The 25,075-nt window shown below is 38.6% G+C and overlaps 1 protein-coding gene across 1 annotated transcript in view; it reads left to right on the top strand.

Moving 5' to 3' along the window:
• Positions 1–5,646: 5,646 nt before the first annotated feature.
• The window catches only part of THO2, a 95,004-nt gene continuing 75,575 nt past the window's right edge, over positions 5,647–25,075 (top strand). The window contains exons 1-10 of the mRNA XM_089161829.1: positions 5,647–6,036; positions 6,180–6,305; positions 8,327–8,368; positions 14,426–14,485; positions 14,597–14,659; positions 15,194–15,274; positions 17,854–17,928; positions 18,028–18,075; positions 18,232–18,300; positions 18,394–18,527. Coding sequence (XP_089017955.1) covers positions 5,902–6,036; positions 6,180–6,305; positions 8,327–8,368; positions 14,426–14,485; positions 14,597–14,659; positions 15,194–15,274; positions 17,854–17,928; positions 18,028–18,075; positions 18,232–18,300; positions 18,394–18,527 — 833 coding nt within the window. The 5' untranslated portion in view covers positions 5,647–5,901. The remainder of the gene's footprint in view (positions 6,037–6,179; positions 6,306–8,326; positions 8,369–14,425; positions 14,486–14,596; positions 14,660–15,193; positions 15,275–17,853; positions 17,929–18,027; positions 18,076–18,231; positions 18,301–18,393; positions 18,528–25,075) is intronic.

Raw genomic sequence — 25,075 nt, 5'->3', positions numbered from 1 at the left:
CTACAAAAAATAGAGGATGAAGACTCCAAGTAGATCCAATGATAAGTGATGGCATTAGCTTGATCCAAACCACCCTCCACCCTCAAAAAATAAAGAATTTAGATTTTTCTATCATGTGTAAACGGTGAAACAGCGTTAACGATTAAGATTAAGACTAAAGAGTTAAGAGTTATCAATTAAGACTTTTAAATTTTAAAATAATAAAACTAAATGAAATTTGAAAATTAAAAAGTTAACGATTAAGATTTAGACTTAAGAGTTATCAATTAAGACTCCTAAATTTTAAAATAATAAAACTAAATGAAATTTGAAATTTAAAAAGTTAAAACTTAAAACTTAAACCGTTAAACGTGTTAACACTCAACTCTCAACTACTCAAACTCAAGTCTCAATGTCTCAAACACCGAAATTCATGGATCATTAATTACATTTGAACAATACCAAAAAAAATTAATTACATTTAATATTTTAATTTTATTTATGTAAAAGACTAACGGGCTAACGGGGTGCACATGGGCTAGGCCGGGCCAGCCCAAAACCGTTCGGGCTGAGGACCCTCAGCCCAATTACAGCCCATTAAGTATCGGTTCAGGCCGGTTCGGGCTATAACAGGCCGGTTCGGTCCGGTTTTAACGGTTTGGGTTGAAAATTGACACCCCTATGCAACCCTACCCATAAATGGCCCCCACAATGTGATTTCTGTCCTCTCACGGATATAACTCACCGGTCTCGAGTGCCCGTAAATCACATTGCTACCATGGGTCGTTTGGTCTCAATACCCCTCCGACTAGGGTCTGATATAACGGGGACATCCTAGCCAAACACTGCTAGACAGCCCTAGGTATGACAACCAATGATTCGGGAAAGTGTCAATGGGCAACCCCGGAAACATCCCATACTATTTCCTGTATTGTCCAAGGACAAAAGTGTCAAAAGGACACCCCTCAATCCCAAACCATACTTAGTCAAACACATTCTCAGATCAGTCATGTCATATACAATCAACACTTCATCATACAAAAGAGAATGTAAAAGCATAATCAAATCATTAAACAATATATAGTAATAGACATTTCATATAATCATGAATAATGAATAATAACAAGAGACATAATTGAAGTGCTACTGTACTTACAGTAGTACATCAGAAGTATAGAATACAAGAACAGTAAATAAACTCAAAGTTTCTTAAAGTAGAAACCAAAGAGTATGCGATCTATGTTATTATGAAATAACTATCCTTACCTTGATTATCGTCGAAGATAATCCAAAGATCAAAGAGAGAGGCTCCAAACTTAGCAATCAAACTCCTAACAATCATAGATATAACATTAGGAAAGATGCCTAAAAGATCAGAGAGCAAACGAGTCAAACAGAGCGGAAAAAAAAGCTACTGCCTTCATGGAAGTAAAGATCGGGCACTAATAATGATTAAAAACATTACCTTTAAATAAAAATCATGGTTTCCCCAATTGGGTGAAAACCCCTAGAATTCGATGAAAATTCACTATGGAACTCATAGAAAAGGCAAGGGATGATTTAGATCTCATCCAAGAAAAAGGTAATTAGAATTAGATTCAAGTACGAAATGAAATTTAGATTTAAATGGTTACGGAATCAGATCCATGGAAAGGATTAGGGTTTAAAGAAGAATTTTCATAGTTAGGGTTAAGATCTCTATGCTGATCATAAACCCTAAAGAAAAGAATCAGATTACAGAAGAGATGGTTGCAAGAATGCAGCATCTTCTTCCCAATCTTAATCAAGAACAAGATCGAAGAAAGAATAAATTACAATATAGAAGAGATACTAACCTTAGACTGGCAGATCGGAGATGAGAGACTTCAGATCTGGCAGAGGGATCTTCGAAATCACCGAAGAGAGTTTCAAATGAGTCTTCCCACGTTCTCAAAGTGTTCGGAGGCCAGAGGATACTAAAAAACACGAAGTGTGTTTAAATAGAGAGTGAAAAACCCTAAAATTGGATTTTCTCGGATTTTACACACCATTGGTCAATTGATTGGTCTACTGGCCCAGTCGACCAATCAATCGACCAATCAGGTCAGCAAAGTTCAAACAGGGAAATGAATGATCAAATGGACACTAAACCTCAAGGGCTTTTGCACACATATCAAATGACATACCTAGTATGTAGAAATGCCTTCGAACCAAGTCTGATAATACTCCAAGTCCTTCAACTAAACTCATCTTCAGACAGGTGTAGCTTTCTTTCTAGATCTGCACAAACTCCCAAGTATGAAACTCCATCATCAACATCCATGGGTTCACAGTCAAATACCATGTCTTCTACTGATATGGCCCATAGTTGGCTTCTTCCTTTACTCCGGGGTCTTCGGACCTAAAAACAACCGGGTTTTCGGGTCAGGGTTAGGGCTATGATAGGGCTGGATTTCATAGAAAGACACTGGACTAGCATGTTCAAGTCATTTCATAAAGATGAAGTTGTATATCTTTACCTGTAAATAAGTAGAAATCCTCTAGATTGCAAACTAGAAACAATTATAAGACTTTTATTGGAAACAGAGGACACCTATAAACAGGGTTACAATAATATGTAAGTCAAATGAATCAAATCGGACAAAAGCCAAAAAGTTATGTGATCTCTGGAAACCAGCCGGTCGCTTGGCTCAAGTGACCGCCTTAAGCAACCGCCCCAAAACAGTGAGTTCAAATCTGAAACTCAAGCTTTTGATCATCTGTTTTCTATCCAATTTTGGGATGATCTCAATCCGAATTTCGAACCTAACACACCTATAACCAAGGGGTAACATGAAACCTAATAATTAATGCCATTTGGTTACCCAAAATCCTCCTCTTGATTAGATCAATCCTTTTCACGAAAGCAAGGTTTCATTTTTGGATCTGATCTCATCAAGAGCATTAAAAAGGTAAGTACTGTAATGAGAGGATCATGAACAACCAAAGAGGAAAACAAATCTACTTTAATCATAGCCGAGGGTAGAGAATGAGTGAACAGGGAATCACTTACCTCAACTGTTGTAACTAATATATCCATTACCGGTTTATACCTGTCAAACCAACCTCAGCCGGATTCGATTGAGAGATAAAGGCAATATGATCAAAGACGTCCAAAAAGGGGCGATGATCTGATGGTCATGATTGAAAGAGAATTATAAGCGGGAAAGCCAGTATAAAAGCAAGGGAAGAGCCGTAGGAAGGTAAGTCTCTGGAATCAGCCAAAACTCTAAGCTCACTCTGATTGAACTCCATTACTAGCATTTTAGAAGCTCCATAGAGCTCTGTAAACACGATCGATACCATACTGACTAGATCATCGGAGACGAGACACCGATCAAGACGATCGGCTCCGTTTCTTACTGTAATTCTGTTTCTTTCAGGAGTGAGAGGTTGATTGATCGAAGAGCAAACCAGATCGAATCAGATCTGAGGAGTTCGGTGCGAGAAATTACGGTCCAAGGCGATCGGCAGAAATAGCACCAACACAACCAATTTAGCCAGAAAAGAAAGGAGAAGCTTCTAGATCACCAGCAACACTTCGCTCACCTTCTAGCACGTTTCTACTATCGCCTAACCACCAAAAACAACAATCATGATTGCTATTTATAGAAGTTTGGGGGCAAACTAGGGCAAACCCTGCAACCAGGACTAGGCAGTCGCTTGGTCCAATCAACCGCCACTAGCAACCGCCCCCTAATATATTGCTATACAAGGGTGCTTTGCTCAGGGGGTTGAAGTCCAAGTACAACCTAACCCTAATAAACACATGGGGGAGGTATTACCTTCATTCCGGACATCTCCAGACACCACTTGCCTTCCAGAGGTCCAACTACCACGCAAGGCAGGCTTTTCAACAAGAGAATCTAGATCCATGGGTTCAGGGGTATGGATCATGGACTTCTATCCGGACACTCCACAAATTTACCCGACTAGACCTTCGGGTTCTCGGACCTGCAATACGGATCCCGAGTTAGAAATACATGGGTTGTTACAATATTGCTATACAAGGGTGCTTTGCTTAAGGGGTTGAAACCCAAACACAACCTAACCCTAATCAACACATAGGGGAGGTCTTACCTTCATTTTGGACATCTCCTGACTCCTCATGTCTTCCACCAGAGATCCAACTTCCCAGCAAGGTATGTTCTTCATCAAGAGAACCCAGATTCATGGGTTCAGGGTATGGATCATGGACTTCTATCCAGACACCCCACAAATTAACCTGGCTAGATCTTCGAGTTATCGGACCTGTAATATGGATTCCGGGTTAGAATTCCGGGGGTTATTACAGCGGCTATGTCATTTACATCCGTCACAAACTTAATATCTTGCTTCTGCTGATTCTTGTAGAATTGGCCCTTCTCCTTAGTTTGTTGGATCATCTAGTTGTGGCGCTTCATTAGCACTCACCCTAGCTTCATGTTCTCGTTCTTCCCCGTCGCTTTCCGAAACCTAGAATGCACAGATAATTAAGAGATCCTCCTATGCTTTAGTGTGAAGTTCATTAACATATGCGCAGGAGTTCGGCCGCTGTGATCTTCCATGTGGCAGCCATTGGTTGAATCTACCAAACAATAGCTAAACTTTATAAGAGTCCTCCAACAATGAGGTAAGAAAAATATGGGTGAGTGCCACTTCTCTAGCGTCACTGTATATAAATTTGAGAAGCTATAGATTTGACTCTCCCAAAGTGTCGTTGGATTTTCCATCAATGATGACTATAGCATCATGAGCTTGGCGCCATGCAATTCTGGCGGATGCCGAACGTAGTTGCATTATGTAGTAAATCCAGTTACATTGGCCATCAGATGGGGATACAAACATTGGTCGATTGTCGAAGAATTGGTGGCCATGGAAACTACAAAATGCAAGAAGCAATCCGTCAGATGGGATTTTCTCAGCGCTAAAACCTTATTAAAACGTTGGGTTGATGGCTTCAAGGTGGTGTCCGTTGGTAGAGCAACTCATGTTTATTTATTTGAAAGGTTGTGACATTTCAGACTACCATATGGGATGTATTGGTTGACGAAAAGTCAGGTGAAGATGTATCCTTTTTCTTCTTCAATTTTCTCAGAAAAATAGTCGAAAAGGTATGATATTCTTTTGGAAAGGTATTTTGCAATAAGAAATGATATTATAGTCCACTAAAAGAAAAGAATACAAATTGTGTTTGTATTTTTAAATAATGATATGATATGATTTATATAGTTGTATGCTGTTGTGGAAATGGATGGGTATGAAGAGCTGGAAAGATGGTATTATGGGCTTTTAAAGGTGTGATGTTTTCAAACGGTGTGTTCCATGGGGAGAAGTTACATTGATTACACGAGAGGGTACTTTGGCTAAGTTCTTGATGGGTGCGAGATCAGGGGTATATTGGTAGTTCTTGGATTTTGTGAATGGGTAAGTGTCTATTCAGGAGGGATATTTTGGACAATCAAAATACATACCACAATTGTTCCAAATTTTTTTTTTATAATAGTAGAATGATAGAATGATATGATATAGCTGATATAATTGATTGCAAATTCAAGGGTATATATGTAATTTGGATGTTTTGATAAAAGAGATGGCATGGGAAAGGAATCCTGCGCTGACGGGGTGGGCATGTTTTTTCAGAGCAAATATATGATTGGGGTACTCCGGTTTCGTTTACCTCCGTCTCTCTCAGTCTCTCTCACATTTCTTTTACGCTGCTGGGCCTAATAAACTCAACAATAATAAAAACGAGAAGAAGAGGAGTAGTCACCCTTCTGCGAATCCATAATTGGTTTTCTCCGTGAAACCCTAATCCTTTCTCTCTATTAATGGAGATTCGGAAGCTTTGCTACAAAACTCGAAGTCTCTGAAGAGGACTTACCTGGAATCGTTAGGCTTTAGGGTTTTACCTTGTTCGTGAAGATGTCGCTTCCTCTTATTGATTGTAAATATGTCACCGAAGAGTGTCTTCGGGAGTGGAAGAATGGGAACATCAATTTCAAAGTTCAGACTCCGGTTCCAGTTGCTCGGTTTCTTTATGAAATCTGCTGGACTATGGTATGTTCTTTCTTCTCCTGAAGGTCTTCTTTTCTGATTTGGGGGAGGGGGGTGGGTGATTAATAGACAGATGGCTTGTGTTTGTTGTATTTTGAAGCTTCAGCTTTTTTCTATATGCATTTTTGATGTGCGTGTTTTGGTAGGTACGAGGAGAATTACCTTTCCAGAAGTGTAAAGCAGCGTTGGATTCAGTCGAGTTTGCTGATGAAGTATCCAATGAAGAGTTGGGTTCAAATTTTGTTGATATCGTCGCCCAAATGGCTCAAGATGTGAGTGCTTTCCTCAAACCATACCCGGCTTTCCTGCATGCGGAATTCAACTGGTTTAACTGTTTGTTGTCTCATTGGGTATAACTGTTTAGCGTTGTGAGTTTATGATATTGGGTTGTTTAAGAATGCCAATTGGTTGTGAGGTGATGACTCTGCAAACTATGAAGACCCTGTTTTCATAAAGTTGGTGAAGTTTAAGTTTAGCTACTTATGCAGTAAATCCTATGGCATGGAAAAGTTTTCAAGAAGAAATGAAGTCAGTGTATAGTTAAGCTGTTATGTTGAGGGCCACCGATTGGGTTCAAAGTGCCTCTATGCGATTGAGCTCAGTTAAGAACACACAAGGATCAATTGGTGAAAGGATTAGCTCTACTTGTTTTATTACCGTTCCATCTAGTTTGTGAAAAGAACTTCTTATTTTCCTCTTCAAGGATCACCCTTTTTCGGAATAAGACAACTGTCCGAGTGATTAAAACAATGCACCGGAGTGTAGTCAATTTACTCAATTATGTGGTGGATTTAGTGGCTATAAAGCCCTTTGAGGTCTATGAAAGCATAAAGTCTCTCTCCTGTTTCTATCTTGGAGGAGTTAGTTGGTGTACTTTGCTTACATGATGAAGAGACTTCACTTCTCTCATCTATCAGTCATGGCATCACTGTTATCATTGGGAAGAACTGCTAGAAGCACTTTGGAGATTTTGGATAGAACCGAAGGAGTTGAAGAATCCTTTCTGTGAAGTCGCCTTTGCTACAATTATGATGCAAAGGCTGAAGTTTGTGGTTATTTTACTTAGTTTGCTAGTTGTTTCTAACCCATGGAGGAGGTAATCAATGAAGTTTTTGGAGGCAAAGTGAGACATTTGAAGAACATTGCTGATAGTGGACCTGCTTTTCTTGTTTAGGCTCCCGCAAGACTGCAACTATTGGATTCTTGAGGGAGAGCGGGTTGTGTTGTTGGAAAGATTGGACTTTTGATTTATCAAGATATTTATGTGTAAATGCTATGCTGTAAAGGAAAGATCATTCTTGAAGTATTTCTGATAGCTTAATAAAATTATCCTTCTCTATTGTTTATAATTTTTTCTTATGATGGTTGTATATTTTTTCTTTGTGGATGGACTAGTTTGGCATAGTGAAACCTTCCGTACATCCACCTGGGTGTTTCTCACTTTTAACAGAATTTATTTTTTCTGGGTTTGTGGGTTAATTAGTCAACAATTGAACTAGTCAACTTGATAAAAATAAGATTTTATTACTTGAGATCAATCATCACTTAAATTCCATGGCTTTCTCTCTCTTCTCTCTCTCACACATACACATGAACACTCAGGGTCACACAGTTTCACACGCTTACATATGTATGCTCCTACATGCACTCCCCGTTCACTATTATCACTTGAACATGTGCATGTCTTCCTGACTAGAAACTCAACTTGTATTATTGCTACAAGTTTCCTACCATATTCTCATCGATCTCTTGCCAAATCTAAGTCAAGTCTTCTGATTGTTAGAACCAATCTCTCTTAGGTCTGAGATAGGGTTTGAGCAACATGCCATAATGATAGCGTAAAATCACATCATCGTATGGGACTTCCTGTGGGCGATGGTGCGGCGCCAAGAGCGTGTATACTGATGGAATATTAGGGTGAGAATTAAGTTACAATAGGTTTGTGAAAGGTCTGAGAATCGGTTGGCACCTCAAGTCTGTTCGCAATTCATTTGTTGGTTCTCTTGGATTCATCTTTATGATACACAGTCCTATATTTTGACTTAGGAGTTGTGGTTCATACTCAGTTTGACTAGCTTTATGTGTGAGGGTGTGGAAATGAGGATGTATATTGTTGGAGAGCCTGAAATGAGAGCGTCTTATTTCTCCAGCTTTTCCACTTTTTTTTTTCATTTGCTTGGCTTTATTCGTCTTTGTTTTCATATGGAGCATGGTGACTTGTCTTCTATTTGATATTACAATTTTTTCAAAGAAATCCTTTTAACATATCTCTGTTAATAACCCTTCTTTGCAGATTACAATGTCTGGGGAACAGCGTGGCCGCCTCATCAAAATGGTAGGGTTTTAGCTTTCAGGGACTTTAGCTTATCCTGTAACTTCTTGGATGAAAACATAGATTTGAATCTGGCTTTCTTTGCATCAAAGATCTTCAAGGCAATAGAGTTTGTGGAGAATCTAGTGACATTGGGCCTGGCCCAAGATAACTGTCCCTCCCCCCTGGCCCAAAACAAAAAGATTCTCCCTCAGAAGAATCAATGCCGACTCTTGGATGTAGCTAGGTGTTCACCTGTTTTGCTATGTTAATTATATTATTTTACTAACTTTATCTTCCCATTTCCTTCTATATGAGGTCATTGCAATGAGGGGCACAAGGGTTAAGAAGAGGTGGTACTTACTCTTATACATAAACTTCTTAATCAGTGTTCTCCACTTCCACTTACTGAACCGCCACTTTAAGAAACTTATAAATGTATTTGCATCCTTCCTTCATGGATGCATCCACAAATTTTAGGAATACTATCCTCCCTTCCGAGGGATATAGATGATGGTGTCTCACAGAAAACTATGGAAGATGGATGAAGTAGAGAGGTACATCTGTAGTATTATGTTCCTCTAAAGCTAAAATAAAAATTACACAGGATATCATCAGATTGGCATGTTGTATGGCATTGGTGTGTTGGGTAGTAAGGAATGTCATATAGACACGCTAAGTGTAGTAGAGATGAGGATGTCGAGATGGATTGATGGTAAAACCAGTAAAGATAAAATAAAGATTAATCATTTAGAGATGATTTGGAAGTAGCCTTGATTCAAGACATGCTATGACTATGAGAAGGTTGTCTGATGTGGCATGGCAAGGTTCTACACAGGCCCTCTTATGCCCCAGTTTGGGGGATGACTCGACTCATATTGAAGGTACTAGAAGAATTAGGGTGATATAACTAGGATTGGCAACTGTAGGGCACTTCATATTTTAGGGCCAAAATCAGCCCACAAGCCCACGGCACCAAGAGCTGGCCTAATTACGTATGGAGTATTTTGGTCATTTTACCACTCCCCCTTGAGGTCAAAGTGGTCTAGTTTGATTCCCCTTCATTTAAGGAGTCCATATCTAATTCTGTTTTGTCATATGAGTCCTTGGTTAGCAAGTTATGAAAAAGCCATTGTCCCATTAGGAGTCTCAGTTGGAATCCAATTTCAAGTAGGATTCCTTTTTGAAGTTGATTTGCAAGTTTTACTTGTTTAGGAACTCTTACTTAAGAGTCCTTTTCCTAGTTTAGAAGTCGAGTCTAATTGTACTAGGGAATTCTAATCCAAATAGGATTCCTTAAGTAGGTTTCCTTGTTGTGTCCTAGTTATTCTTTTATTTGTTGAGTCTAGTTAGTTTCCTTCAATGTAACCAGGCTTTAAGTAGCCCCTCACACCATGTAAAAAGATAGATTTGATAATTAAATGAAGAAGAGCAGTGAAGGAAGACTGGGAGAGAGCCCATGACCTGGGTTTCAGAGTTACTGATTATTTTCTGCTATTTCTGCCAATCCTAGCTCCATAATCCCCCCTATTCAGCTTGCGGCAGCCAGGAGACACCCCAGTTTCAGCAGCCATCAAGTGACAAGACCATCCTAATCAGTAAGCCATTCCCTCAGCCCCCACCCTACCCGGACTAATATCCTGTCCATTTCTGACAAGGAAATGGACCATCCATTTCCTTGTAGATGTGTGACATGTGTCCCAACATCACATTAAAAGGTTGAGGTCCATTTACAATTCACATAATTTTTTTCTTAAAATTTAATCACAACTCTTTGATGTGACTTATAAATGGATTTCAACCATTTGATGTGATGTTGGGACACATGTTATACATCAACAAGGAAATGGATGGTCCATTTCTGACAATGAAATGGACTAGATAAAATTCCTCCCCTACCTTGGCCTTGCGCAAACCTTCCCTCCCTCTTTTTCTTCCCTACGGCAGCAGCTACCCTCCCCCTTCTTAAAACCCTTCCATACCCTAGCCCCTCTCACCTTAAACCCCTCCATTAGGATCTCACCCCTCCTCTAATCTTGACGCTACTTCCATCTTCATTAATAGACTTTCATCACATTAGTTTATAATTTTCTGCAATTCATCTTCTTCCCCTGAACCCTAGTTTCACTGAAACACTTATAACTCCCTACCCTTTCAACTAAACCCTAAACCTTTTAGGATTACCTTCTCCTATATCTTTTTCTCCCCTCCAAACCCTAACTTTAGCCAACACTGCAAAGAGTCCTATTCCAACTAGGAGACCTATTTTGAAACCCTACCTCTTAGGATTAATTTTGAATTTACAGAACAACAAAAAACAGCATTAGTCGAAGCATAACTGAACCTTGAGCGATTCCATAATTTACCTAGACGTCTTAAGAATATACAAATCCCAACTTGTGAAAAATCTGCAATTTCATCTTTGTTAAAACAGAATGCTTTTCTTTATTTTCAGATTTAAACCCAGCCTGGACGAACCCTAAAACCCCTCTCCAATTAACCCTAGATGTCCCCTATACCTGGATCCATGGATTGGAACTCAACCAGCCACAACCGCAAGGTGTGTTGTGTAGTATCAGCTGCTGCCCATTGTGTTTTGACTTAAAAGTTAAAACTGCGAGGTTTTAAACCCTATTCACTCATGCTGGTTCTCTAAAAGAGGATCCTGAAAGCCTGGCCCCTGACCTGGGGTTACATCATAGGGGCAGGCATAAAATAACATAGATATGGTGAGGAAAGAGACAGTTTTGTGCGACATCTAGTAGAGCTGATTGGAGGGCAAGAGTCGTGCATCTGACCTCAGCTAGTTTTGTTAATATTGTGCCGTAGCTGTTATTGCTGTGTTCCTATCCTTCTATCTTTATTATCTGACTACTTTTTTTCCAAGGATCCATGGGCCAACTAACCATAAGACTGTTTTATTGTTGTACTATCCTCTCGTCAAAGTGAACAATTAAGTTGATGGACTTCCTGTTGCTACAGTCTCACACATAATCACCATCAATAGCTCTCTCATATCTCAATTAAGTCATCTATGCTCCCGAAACCCCTGCTTCTGTTGGGGAAGATGCACATTTATCATCTTGTATGGGCAACCTCAACAACCTCTAGGATTGTCTAATAATAAAGCCCCGTAGAGGCGTGTGCTGGGATGTTGTGGAATAACATCTGCTTAGAATAGCCTCCCCCACCCCACTCGCATTACCCCACATCCCCTTCAGTTTACACTGCTTGTTGTCTGTCTGGGTATATGTTGGTAGCCTGCTCTAGTACAGGTCTTTTCTTGGTGGTATTGGAGGTGGAGGTGTTCTTTTACTTTGTCATCTCTTGAAGAGTAACACATGCTACCTCGCCCCCCATGGTTCTGCAGATCTGGTACTATCTGCTCCAGATGGATCAGCTCCTCCCATAGAGGCTTTGTGCCCATTCCATATTTGTCAAGGTGTCCCTAGGCGCCTTGGCTGATTTTGTATGGTCCAGGCAGTGGCTGTGAATGCCTTGGCCCTTATTTTTGCCTAGCATCATAATGTTTTATGTTTAATATTTCTTTTAATTAAGATATTATTACAAATACCTACTATTTGATCCAAGTAAATGTTTTATATTTGGTACTTCATTTGCTTAATCTTCAACCTGCTACTGTTGGGATTATTCTCAAAACTAACACAATTCCATTAAGTCTTAACATGGTAAAAGTGTAAAACATTGTTAAAACCCAAAGTTCTGGGTAAATATTCTTTTGTTTTTATAGCTGAATGAATATTTTCATTCAGAGTGATTTTGATAGCATTCACATACAGCAAATAAGGTTTGAGCTGAACAAATTCTTTCCGGAAAATCAGATTAAGGCAATCCTGGATTTACTGGAAAGCAGGTTTTGTGCTCTACCTAAAAATAAAATCATTTGATCAGTCAATCTTCCTAGAGAACAAGAAAATTTTGCTAAATTTAGACTGCTACAGTTACTTATAGAGAAGACCAGTATAAACCAAATGTGTTATGACAATAATCATTTCGACAAATAGGGTTAGCCAGAACTTTTAAATCTATAACTGCTAGAAACTTCAAATGGCTTGCTTGTTCTGTTCTGTGTTAGTTTTTAATGACATTTTGTCACTTGACATTGATTTTTTGATGACTAAATGTGATTTAGTGTTGATTTTTAAAACTTGATGTGGCTTGATATTGATTTTTTGATGATATAAGGGGTACTTGTAACATACCAAATAACTTAAGAATAGAGGAGAAATAAAAAATAACAATTGGGTGCCTTCACCACCTATGCAATATCTAACAGGCTACTTTGTCTCCTAACTGCTTAGGTGCCCCTTGACTGCCTTGGATCACCTTGTTGCCTCGGTAACTATGGTCTATTCTGCTCCTCATGAAAAGTGGCTTTGATCCTTACTTGTCCTGCTGAAAATCTCTAGCCTTTGCCTGATGTAACCCAAATTCTAGGGTTTCAGATTCAGAAACTAAACCCTAAAATTGGGTCACTCCAGGATCCTCTATCTGTGAACCAGCAGTCTTCTAGAAGCTTGAAATTGAAGAGCTCTTGGAGGAAAAGTGGTTTGCAAAGGTTAGGGTAAGGTCTTGGAGATTTCGGCCAGGCTAGAGTACAGAGTACTTAGGTTTCTTGGTCCTAGGGTCTAGAGCTTGCTGTAATTTACGATTTCAGATCTGGAATTTAGGTCCGGGGTTAGGTTATGGGTTTTTAGGGTTGAATTGTAGAGGCTTTGGGTTCAGCTGCTGCTGTTCTTGAATTTCAGAATTGGAAATTGGTGATGGGGGTTTAGGAGTTAAGGCTCTAGGGTTATGAGACTTGGCGATCGAATAAGGAACCCAAGACTGTTCTTCAAAAGGATTTGGATGTGAGACCTCGACCTGTTGCTTACAATGAAGCAAGAACCTTGGTATGTGAAGATGTTACAATCAGTTGTGGAACTGCTGATTGATAAGTCTTGATTTGAATGCCATGAAAATCCGATAAGTTCAGTAAGTTTGGTCAGAAACCAAAGAGAATAAAACTCTCAAATTTGTTTTAAAAATGTTGTCTCTTTTTGAGAATTCCAATTACATTATATTGGCTGATCAGCTAGAAAGAAAGGAAAGAAGACCTTCCAAAGAAAAGAAAACATGATCTTCAAGAGAAAGGAAAGTGAAAATTACATAAAGGGAAATACCAAATAAAGGAAGAGACATACAACAATCAATTGCCATATTTTGGGAGGTCAACCACAGCCAATATATCTTATTCATGTCATCCTTGACGAAAAAGAAAAAAGGTAAGTTTCCAATCATGCTCTCCAATTTATGTTATTGCCCAAAAAAATATTGATATGAGTATATTTGGCAATTTATTGCTCTCTCTAATCAAGGAAAGTGATTGTTGCCTTTCTCATGCTGATGAGTGCAACAATCCATCTTAGATATCATTCCAAATTACTCAAAGGTTTGAATTATGGAATTCCATCGTTGATAAACTTGGTCAACACCTTCAATGGGCCTCCACGAGTTGGCTTGAGCCCAAGTAGTTTGAACAGTCCATTAAGAGCCTCTTTGAACTTCTTAGCCCGACCTCTTGTAACCGGCCCAATTGGCACTTGAATTGGATCCTTTTAACACTGCGTCAGATTTTCATCACTTTGGTTGAGGTTTTATAATTTAAGATTTAATTCTAAGTGGCTTGGGATTGATTTGGGAGTCCTAATGTAGGACTCTTAGAAAAGCCAACTAGGGTTAGGGAGAGGTAGAATAGGAGTGGGAGGTGTTTGACCCTAAAGAGTTTGAGGTTGTGGGGTTTTATTGAATGAGCACATCCCAAGAGTTATACAATCTTTAGATAACATGTATAATATTAGTTTATCCATAGATGGATTTATTTGGCCTCAGAGGTGGTAAATGTTTTGAATGAGTCCTTTAAAGGATGCTTGTGCTTCTTTATTTTTTACTTCCATTTGACCTTCTGTCCTTTTGATTGGATAAACTTTGAAGTTTCGATTATACTTTGTGATGTGAGTTTTTGTGTTTGTATTATACCGCTAATGTTGGTTTATTCTTTTGTTTCTGTAACTACATCAGGCGAAGTGGTTGGTGGAGTCTGCTTTGGTTCCATTGAGGCTTTTCCAGGAGCGTTGTGAGGTAACTTATAATTTTTCTCTTGACAATTTTATTCCCATTGACTGTTGGTTGATAAAGGATAACTTTGTTTTCCTTGTGTGGGTCTTATTTCTGTTTCTCACGATTTTGTAGGAAGAATTCCTGTGGGAGGCTGAAATGATCAAGATAAAAGCTCAGGATTTAAAGGCAAAGGAGGTAACCATATTAGAACTGGTTGTAGGTGGATGTCTTAACTTTGTGGTCATAGCTCATATTGTTTAACAGGATGGACCAGTAGTATGACACAGCCTGGTCAGGGTTGACACAAATCTCGTTGGTATGATTATAATTACACATTATTGGTTGAGCTTCTTGAGTTTCCTACTGATAGAAAGTATAGATATAGTTTTTTTGGCTATGATGTTTCAGTTTCTTCTGATCAACAATTTGGCTCGTTATTTAGCCCCAAGAAAAAACGTAGATCACATGAATATCCTTTTGACACAAGGAACACATGCTAACTCTCCTTGGTCTACTCTGAAGGCCTTGTTTACCATATGTTACTTTGACAAATAAGCGGAGAAACATGTTGATGCTCGTGCCTTGTAATAGTTATCAGAATGTTGTGTTGAGAGTTGTATTTCCAAGAAAATTGCACGTGCAGCTGTCTCATAATGGATCATCCATAGACCAGTGTGCATGTAATTTATGTTCTCTTTGTTTTTGTTTCTGTTGTTTTGTGAATTGCAGGTCAGAGTAAACACTCGTCTTCTTTATCAGCAAACAAAATTTAACCTTCTCCGGGAAGAGAGCGAGGGTTATGCCAAACTGGTACACTTTTATTTTGATTTCCTTAAATGTTTTTAGTATGAATATAATGTTAATTAATCAGCATATTATGGCAACTCTAATCTCACTATTTCTCAGATGATGTGCTTGCCACATAGGGTCTCAAGTCTTGTCTATCAAGTTATAACTTTGATGATTGGATTATTATTTGAACTTTGTGATTTGAACGATGAGCATGTGTAATGTATTAAACTTGTTTGAACTTTGACCATTAATGTATTGAGTATATGATGTATTGAGATAATGGTATTTACAGGTGCAAATCCAGCACCGAATTGGAATATTTTCCTTTGAAATCAACCTGGGGTTGATAGACATGGGCATTGGGCCTCTGCTCCACAAGTTTATGTGGTCATGGTCCTAGTCTGTGGGCCTACAATGTCTAAAAGCCAAGTCCGAGAATAAGGTTAATTAATTACTTTAATTGGTTTAATAGTGTAACTTCTGCCTAACTTAAGTTATAAGGTCAAAATAATCATTTCTTGTATTATATGTGTGTATGTGTGTGTATTTGTTTTGTTTTGTAGTTTTAAGTGTCCAAGTTAGTTAATTAGGTAAGAGTTCAATTCCAAATGGAACTCTTTTTATCTGTTTGTTGGGCGTTTCTATTCCCATTAGAATTCTAGGTTTCTGTTATAAATAGCATATCCCATTTCATGGAACGCTACCCCTCTCAGATTATTAATAAAGTTTTCAGAATTGAGTCCTCTTTGTGAGTGAGTGGTGCTGCCCAATGTTTTCTCAAGTTGGTAGCTCTAGGGCTTTTGTTATAAATATTAAATAGCATGTCCCATTTGATAGAACGACTTCCCTTCTCAGATTGTTAATAAAGTTTTTCAGAATTGAGTCCTCTTTGTGAGTGAGTGCTGCTACACAATGTTTTGTTCAATTTGGTAGGTCCAAGATTCAAGACCCAAGGTGAAATCAAGCTTGGTTTCTTGCTATGGCTGAAAGGACTGCCTTCCACAACAACTCCATCTCAGTTGACCCAAGCATCTACAAGGCCACACATCCAGATATCTGCCAGTCTACACCCCATCCTCTTTCTCCTGTCATTTTTTTTTTCATTTAATTTTCAGATTCCATATGGTTCAATCTGGCCATTGTTGACTCAAAACCTTCCTCCATATCACGTCTACACTTCCCCCAAGTTACAGCCATTTACAAGTCATCTAGACCCATTCAAAGGAGTCCTATTTAGGTTTGAACTCCTGCCAAATTTAGAAATCTCAACTAACTATCAGATTTAACCAATTTTTCCACGATATCATTCTTCAGACTTACCTACCAATCCCAGAGAGTTATATTTAATTCCAACTGTTGGAAATACACAAACTACCCCTTTAGGGCCAAGTTGAATAACCTAGATTTGGGTGATTTCGTTAAAAATCTTGGAAACTGGAACTCATTCACTCAGGCTCAGACTAAAGGGGTACTAGGTCATTTTAGTGTTTTACTTCAGCATATCAGTTTCCAACTTGGGTTCTGAGGTGGGACCCACATCTACACTATATTTTTCCACAAATCTGTGGGGACCATTGTGTTTGGAGGCTTTAAATACAGTGTACGGCAAGTCTCATTCGCAAACAACCCGTGATGCCTGTTGACTTGGAGCCTCAAGTTCAGAGTAAAAGAATCAACCAACTCACCAGGATCTTGAGTCAACTTGCTAATTTGGGATGGTGAGGTTGGGCTCGAGTTCAAGTTCCTTAACTATTTTCATCCATGTTTCAAGTCTGGGTCATAACTGATCGAGCCTCGGTAAAATTATGATTTTCTGATAAATTGAGACGGAAAATAGGGTAAACGAAGTGTGGTTCTTAAGTGACTTAAAGTCACTTGTCTTGACCAAAATCGAGATGTCTCACTGGTTTTGAGAGTCTTGACTCTGCTTTTAACGTACACTGACCCATTTTGGTGATTTTGTTTGATTTTTTTGCCAAAAACCAAGGATTTCTTCTACTTTTAGCGGATCTTTAACTCAAACAATCTAATTTTGAGGAAGATTTAGCCATAAAAAAAAAGTAAACTATGTCCATGTCTTGACATTGTTGTATTAAAGTACATGAGAACTCTTCTTGTATTTTGTCAATGTGTGTCTAAGTTGGTAATCTAGTATTCTAAATTGCAGCAGACAATGGTAGACTTGGGTCAAGAATCATATTGATCATTTTCAGTGATTTTTTAAGAGAATGGCTCATCCATTGTGTGTAGAAGAAGCCTTCAAATGGCATGTATACCAAAAATCAGATAGGAAAACCATGAAATAGATGTTGAAACTTGAAACCACACGTCGAAATGGATGGGGAAAATTCCCTGGCTTTGACCGAGTTTTGCGAGATCTCAGTTTCTGGCTGGTTGAAACCAAGATTCCAAACCATACGGACAATGACATTCAATTTCTACTTCCTAATAAAACTTTATAAAGTGTCACAATGAAACCTCAGATGCCAGGCAACAAAACATAAATAGTGTTCACAATGACAAACTTTTGTGCTTTCTGCTTTTTCAAATGATCATCAGTTTTCCTTGCTGCTGTTCACTTTCAGTTAATTTTTTAGGTTACACTACTCTGTCAAAGCGGTTCTGAAGCTTCAACTCAAAATGTGTCAGCTGCGACTATCAGCATAATTAAGGTCTGACCTCATTCTTGTATTTTTCAACAATGTTAAATATCTAGTTCACTCTGATGCATTGGTTGCTTATTATTATTATTTTTTTATCTGACTTTTCAGTCGTTAATTGGGCACTTTGATCTGGACCCGAATCGTGTCTTTGATATTGTAAGTAATTTGGTTTGATATATTTTATTTGAAGAGAAATTAATTATGTTACAACTAAAGCTGTATTAATTATGATTGTAAATTATGTGGTTAATCAAGGTTCAATGCCTAAATTGTTTTTTACTGGCTTTGATGTTTTTTCTGGTAATGTTTCAGGTTATGGAATGTTTTGAACTCCAACCCAATAACAAAGTTTTCCTTGACTTGATACCTATATTTCCCAAGGTGAGGAGCTATATTCTATCAGCATTTGAATAAGCAGCTAATGTCTGTATGATGTGGCTGAGCAATTTAGCTTATATATTTCCTTTCTTACAGTCCCATGCTTCTCAAGTGCTGGGTTTTAAATTTCAATATTATCAGAGGATGGATGTGAATAGTCCTGTGCCTTTTGGGCTTTATCGACTTGCAGCAATGTTGGTGAAAGAGGGGTTCATTGATCTTGATAGCATGTAAGTATTTTATTATCTTGTTATGTGTTAATTTTGGGTTTTGATCTCTATCAGCAAGCATCTGAGGCTCTGAGCATGGATGCATGTATCAAATGAGGAATTCCAGTCTGCATATTGTTATTGCACTTACAAGTGTATGTATCATGAAAATGATTGCTCTCTCACCTTGAGGATTTTACTACCAGCAGATGTATTATGCTCTGTATAAAACTTGGTCGTCGTCGTTAATTCCAATTTTTGCAAGTCAGTGTTGCTCTTTCTTCTTGTGAGCCACTTGCTGGACATGTTTGCATTGTGGATTTTGTAGTGTTGTTTGATTTGTTATGAGCAGATTTGGCTTTTGAGGATGGAACAAATTGATAAACGGAGGTATGAAAGCCATTAATTGATGAATAGCTAGGTGTGGGTATGGAAGTCTAATTGTATGATTAATGATTATGGTTCTATGTTGTTCTCAATTGAAATTGAAGGTTTGTAATTTCTTTTCATAAAAGAAACTTGTGTAGAGCAAATGCTCTTCATAAGGATTCTCAGCTCCCAGTGGGGATAATTTATTAACTTAGTGGCACAAGTCATTTGTCAATAGTATTGGAGTGAATCAGTAAGTGGAGTACATGAGTGCATAAAATCAGCAATGATTTGTTATTCACTAATTGCTGATTATGGGTTGCACCTAGGAAAAAACTGCTATCTTCTCCTGGAATTTTATTCCATAGTTGTCAAGTGCAATTCCTTTGCGGTGCCTTGGTCGTCTAGGTGGGTGCTTTGGATGCTTTGCTAGCCTAATTGGTTTTGTGTTGTATTCTGACCTTCTGCAATACCTTGGTTCGCTTAAAGCCTTGACAACTGTGGTGTATCCATTTAGTGTTTTGCATTGGATGTTGTTGAAAACATTTTTTGCACTGAATGTGAGTTCTAAATTCTTAGTGCTGATATGTCTGCTGCATCAGTTCTTTCCATTTAGTCAGTATCTGAAACATGTGGTGCATATCGTCTTGAAATATCTTACCATCTGGAGCAGCATTGGTTGTTAGGAAGGTGCTTAGTTCTGAGAATGAATTAAGTCTTCCAGAGTGGAAGACAGACAGAGAGGAGACCCTTATCAAGGAAAATGGCATTAACATAATCTAAGGGAATCTTTGAAAGAAACACAAATCAAAGCCAAAGGGTAAACTTGGAAGGGAAACTCTAAATGGGAAGATTTAAGTAGCATGGAAAGTATAGGTATGAATTAAAGATAAAGCAATATAGCATTAAAAAGTTAAATTAATGGGATGTAACATATTAGAGGGAGAGGTAGACTAGGAAGAAGAGGTAAAGTAGGAATAAAAGGGTTTAACTATAGAAGTTGAGCAATCTTGGAACAATAATATATATAACAGGAATTGGAAACACAACCATGAGTTATCTTCAACCTCTGGTTACCAGAACCTGGTGGAAACAGGGCTGTAGTGTTGCATCTCTCTCTACCTTCAATAAAATTTAGAGGTTTGCAATTACAATCCAAGTGATTAACTATAGAAGGTGAGCAGTCTTGGAACAATAATATATTTAACAGGAATTGGAAACACAACCATGAGTTATCTTCAACCTCTGGCTACCAGAACCTGGTGGAAAGCAGGGCTGTCATCTTGGATCTCTCTCATCTGAAGGTAGTCTTCAATAATGCAATTACAATCTAAGTCTTCTCAAATATACAGGGAAGTGGCTGGAATAAACTAGCAGAAGAGGAGGGATTTGAAGAATTTTGCAGTTGCAGGTTTATTTCACCGTTCAATTTATTACCTAGAGCCAGGGAATGAGGCAGTGATCTTATCTGGACTGAAAACACTCGACAGAACATAAACCCTGAATCTGGCTGTAGAACAATCCACTTTACCACCTTTGTCTTCAATCAAAAGCATTGGTTGGTTAGGTTTATTTGTGGGTTGGTCTAATTATAAGTTATAGTTCAGGTTTTATTATTCAGTTGTTTATAACAGTAATCAATGTATTTTATATATTTCACATTATTAATAAATAAGAGGCTTGGGGGTCACATTGATCATCCAAGGTGTGATTCAGTTATTTCCACATGGTATCAGAGCCAAGTGCAAATTAGAGTCAAAAAGGAAAAAAAATAAAAAGAGGGGAAAAACAAGTTTGACTTCTTTTTTTCCTCTTTTTTCTGCCTCGACTTCTTGCTCTCTTGCTCTCTCTCTTTTTTCCGCCAACGACAGCTGACCTCCAAGTTCCACTCTCCTCCAACTCTCTTTCTTTCTCCTTTTTTTCTTCTTCCGCTGGGCTTCTCTCTTGCTATTGGCCCTCGTCGGTTGTTTAAACCATTAAAGGGCAGCATCCTGTGGTAGGTTCTTGCAGAAATTGCAGAAATTGATGCTGTCCTCTCTTCTACCACAATGAAAAGAGATTTTTTTTGAAGACTTCCTGCAATGTTTCAGATTCCTCTGAACAGGTTTGAAAACTGAAGCATCCTGCAGTAGCTTCTTGCAGAAATTGATGCTGTCTGCACTTCTACCGCAATGAAAAGAGATTTTTTTTTTGTTGAAAATTTAGACTTCCTGCGATGCTTCAGATTCCTCTAAATAGGTTTGAAGACTGAAGAACAGCAGGTTTGATCAGAATTTTTTTGGATCAATTCGACTTCGATTTTTACTGTCTTAAGATTTTTTTGTGGTGTTTTATTTGGTGAGTGGCTGAAGATATGACAACACCGGATGTTTCTGCAGTTCTGACAAGTCATGAAAATTATCCCATTCTTTCACCGCTCTCTATTAGGTTCGATGGAACTAATTAGTTGATTTGGTCCTGTTCTACTTATTTGACAATTGCTGGAAGAGGTCTAATTGGCCATATTACGGGCACTACAACCAAATCGTTGACTGCTAGTGTTACTCAGGATAAGTGGATTTCAAACGACTCTTTTATCATGTCGTTCCTTTTGAATTCCATGCATCCGAATCTCGCCAAGGGTTATTTATTGTTGGATACAACAACCCAAATTTGGAAGGCCTCTAAGACTTATAGTTGGGCAATGATGCGTAGATCTATGAATTACAAAAGAAGCTTCATGAGACCAAACAGAAATAGTTGATAGTTGCCCAGTAGTATGCTGAACTACGTCTCCTTGGCAGGAATTGGACCATTATGGTGTCTACCATCCTACTAATCCTGATGATGTGGCTGCATACGAGAAGCATGTTGACAAAATTTGGGTGTATGATTTTTTGGTTGGATTGAATGTGAAATATGATCAGATCCGGGTACAGGTTTTGACTCGTTCTCCCTTTCCCACACTGGAACAATCCTATGCACTTTTTTAGTGTGAGGAGAGTTCATCATCGGCTATGTTACATAACCCGATAGTGGAAAAATCTACTCTTTAGAGTACGAGTCTGGTGAGCACTACCACAAACCATATCATACCAAAGCCACATGCTGGAAATTACATGGAAAGCTTGCTGATTTTGAACAAAAAAAGGGCCCAGCGGAAGGTAAACCAAAGGCTAATCATTTAGAGATTGTTTCTGCAGTACATATTCCAGATATCGGTTTCCCCAGGAAGAGTTACTTGCTCTAAGGTGCATTCTACAGTCTTCTACCGCTGGCGCTATTGCTGCCTCTTCCAATGCTCCCTCCACTACTGCACATTCGTACTCCTATCTTGCTACTTCAGGTACCGTATTTACAGGCTTCCATGCTTCTTCTGTTTCTACTCCATGGATTATTGATACTGGAGCAACATACCATATGACAAGTTCAACTTCTTTCTTCTTAAATTATTTCCCTACCTCAGGGAAAGATAAGGTCCGTATAGCTGATGGTTCTTACTCTTCCATTGCTGGAAAGGGAACCATACATCATTCACCATCCCTTTCTTTGTCTTCTGTCTTGCATGTTCCATCCTTTTCGACTAACCTTCTTTCCATTAGTAGTCTTACCAATGACTTGAACTGTAAGGTATCCTTTTTTCTTTCCTACTGTGTTTTCCAGGATCTAGTAACGGGGAAGGAGATTAGACGTGGTAAATTGGACAAAGGACTTCACTTATTGGAATCGAATGGACCCTCTTCTTCTGCTATGTTTGCTACTCCTCATCAGGTCAATTCGGATTTGTCAGCCCTCCACTAATGGAATTGTAGGCTAGGACATCCCCCCATAAGAACTTTAAGAAACCTTTTTGCCAATTTAGTTTCATCTTGTCATAGGAATTTTTTTGTGAAGCTTGTGTTTTTGCTAAACAGACTCGTTCAAGTTATTTGCCTTCTAATACTAATAGAAGTTCCATTCCTTTTATGTTATTTCATACTGATGTGTGGGGGCCTTGTCGACGCATGTCTGTTACTGGCCATAAATATTTTGTTACTATTATTGATTGTCATTCTAGATCCACATGGATTTATCTTTTAAAAAAAAAAAAAGAAGTTTTTTGATGTTTCAAGATTTTCATAGCATGGTTAAAACTTAATTCAATGCTACTGTTAAAATCCTTCGCAGTGACAATGGAACTGAGTATAGTGAAAAAGCTTTTTAGAGATACCTCTCTCATTCTTGCATACTACACTAGACCAGTTGTGTTGATATTGCGGCTCAAAATGGAGTGGCCGAAACAAAGAACAGGCATCTCTTAGAGATTGCCCGTTCTCTTCTCATTGCCATGAATGTTCCTGACCAATATTGGAGTGATGCAGTTCTCATTGCTTCCTACCTCATGAATCAAATGCCTAGTAGAATCCTTGCTTTCAAATGTCGCAATGAGGTTCTTCAAGGAACATCTTCCTTTATAGAAAGATATTTGGTTGTGTGTGTTATGCCAGGAGTTCGATCCACAAGAGTAAGTTGGAACCTCGTGGCCTCCTTGCATGTTTCTGGGGTATTCCGCTACTCAAAAGGGTTACAAGTATTACCATTCTCCTTCCAGGAGGACAATTGTGTCTATGGATGTCATCTTTTGACGAGTCTAGTCCTTATTATACACCTCTCCACGGAGAGACTCCAAAAGCAGAGGTGTTCTTTCCCACTTTGAACGTTCTTGTCACATGTAGAGACCTAAAAATCCCAATTCAGCCCCATATTGAGGTTTAGGAAGAGATTCCTGACCAGGGGGAGCATTCGACTAACATACATGTAGACACTCATTCTCCCCTTTCCTTGTCTGAATCGTGTAAGGACCCTATCCAGGGGGAGACCACTCTTGTGAGGCACGCCATTGAGGTCTTCCAAAAGGAACTTGACCAAAGTAGGGATGTGCAGACCTATCAGAGGAAAAAAACCAATCAACAACAACAGGTAGAGAAGGTTGATAACTTACCACTTCAGTCTCTAAAGTATCTTTTACTGACCTTCCTATTGCTGTTTGAAAAGGAGTCAGATTATCAACATCCTATAGCTAAATATGTATCCTATGATTCTTGGTCTGACTCCTATCGAGCTTTCATATCTTCCTTATCCACTGCATCTGTTCCAAAGACTTGGCAGGAAGCCTATGCTGATAAAAATTGGAAGGTAGCAATCAAGGTTTAAAGTATCTCACGATACCATACGTTAATAGCCGATACGTATCTATATTTGACACAACCGATACGATACATCTCGATATGTCTCTCTACTTAATTGCACTAAAATACATTAGCCAGAACGATAGAATACTCGATACGGGACGATACGTCTCTTAAAATCACATGACCGATACGATACTCGATACCGATTCTTTAAACCTTGGTAGCAATGGTAGAGGAAATACAGGCTATGAAGAAGAATGGCACTTGGGAGCATGGTGGGAGATCTCGCTCTCGAGCGAGATCTCGCCACTCCAAAATAGAGAGACCTCGACCGAGATGGCGAGATCTCGGTCGAGATCTACCAAAATTTTGGCGTAATCTCGGTGACCCATCTCGGTGGGTTTTAGGGCCCCGATTGGGCTGAAGTTTGGTATTTAGTCTATTTAAGGCCTTTTGAACACATTGGTGGCCTTAGAATTGTGAGAAAATAACCCTAACTACGTCTTCTAAGTCAACCCTATGTGTAAAACCGAAATGTAGAGATATCAAGTAATTCATGTTATCAACTATAAAGTATTAAATACATTACACATCAAACTATCAAAGAACTTAAATGGCTTCAAAGTTTTACAACCATAAGAAGTTTTAGACTTTTAGTAAGTCATAAATCATAATCCATAAGTTCACAATCACAATCACAAGAGTATTTGAGTAATAAGATTACAAGACAAGCAAGAGTATCACTCAACATTCTGCATCAACTGATTCTGAACGGTGGCCACATATGACTCCCAAGTCAACTCATCACTATAGTATGTCACATATAGGTTTAACTGTCACATTAAATTGGTTTCCATGAAAGTTAGATCAAAGCTTGTGGATCAACATATATTTACACTAAACTCACACACCCATTGTAGAATATTCTATTTGAAAAAAAGTCAAATTTGGGGGAAAATCTTACCTTTGTTGTAGATCTAGTTGAAATAGGCTTGAATGATGATAATTTGATGTTGTAGATGTCTTAAAGATGTTTAGAAGTTGAATCCC

Source organism: Hakea prostrata, chromosome 7 (assembly GCF_041222555.1).
Source record: "Hakea prostrata isolate BN-2017 chromosome 7, UWA_Hpros_2, whole genome shotgun sequence".
In the NCBI taxonomy this organism is placed as follows: Eukaryota; Viridiplantae; Streptophyta; class Magnoliopsida; order Proteales; family Proteaceae; genus Hakea; species Hakea prostrata.
Note: the sequence above shows the minus strand (reverse complement) of the source record. Positions and strands in the feature narration are given on the sequence as shown.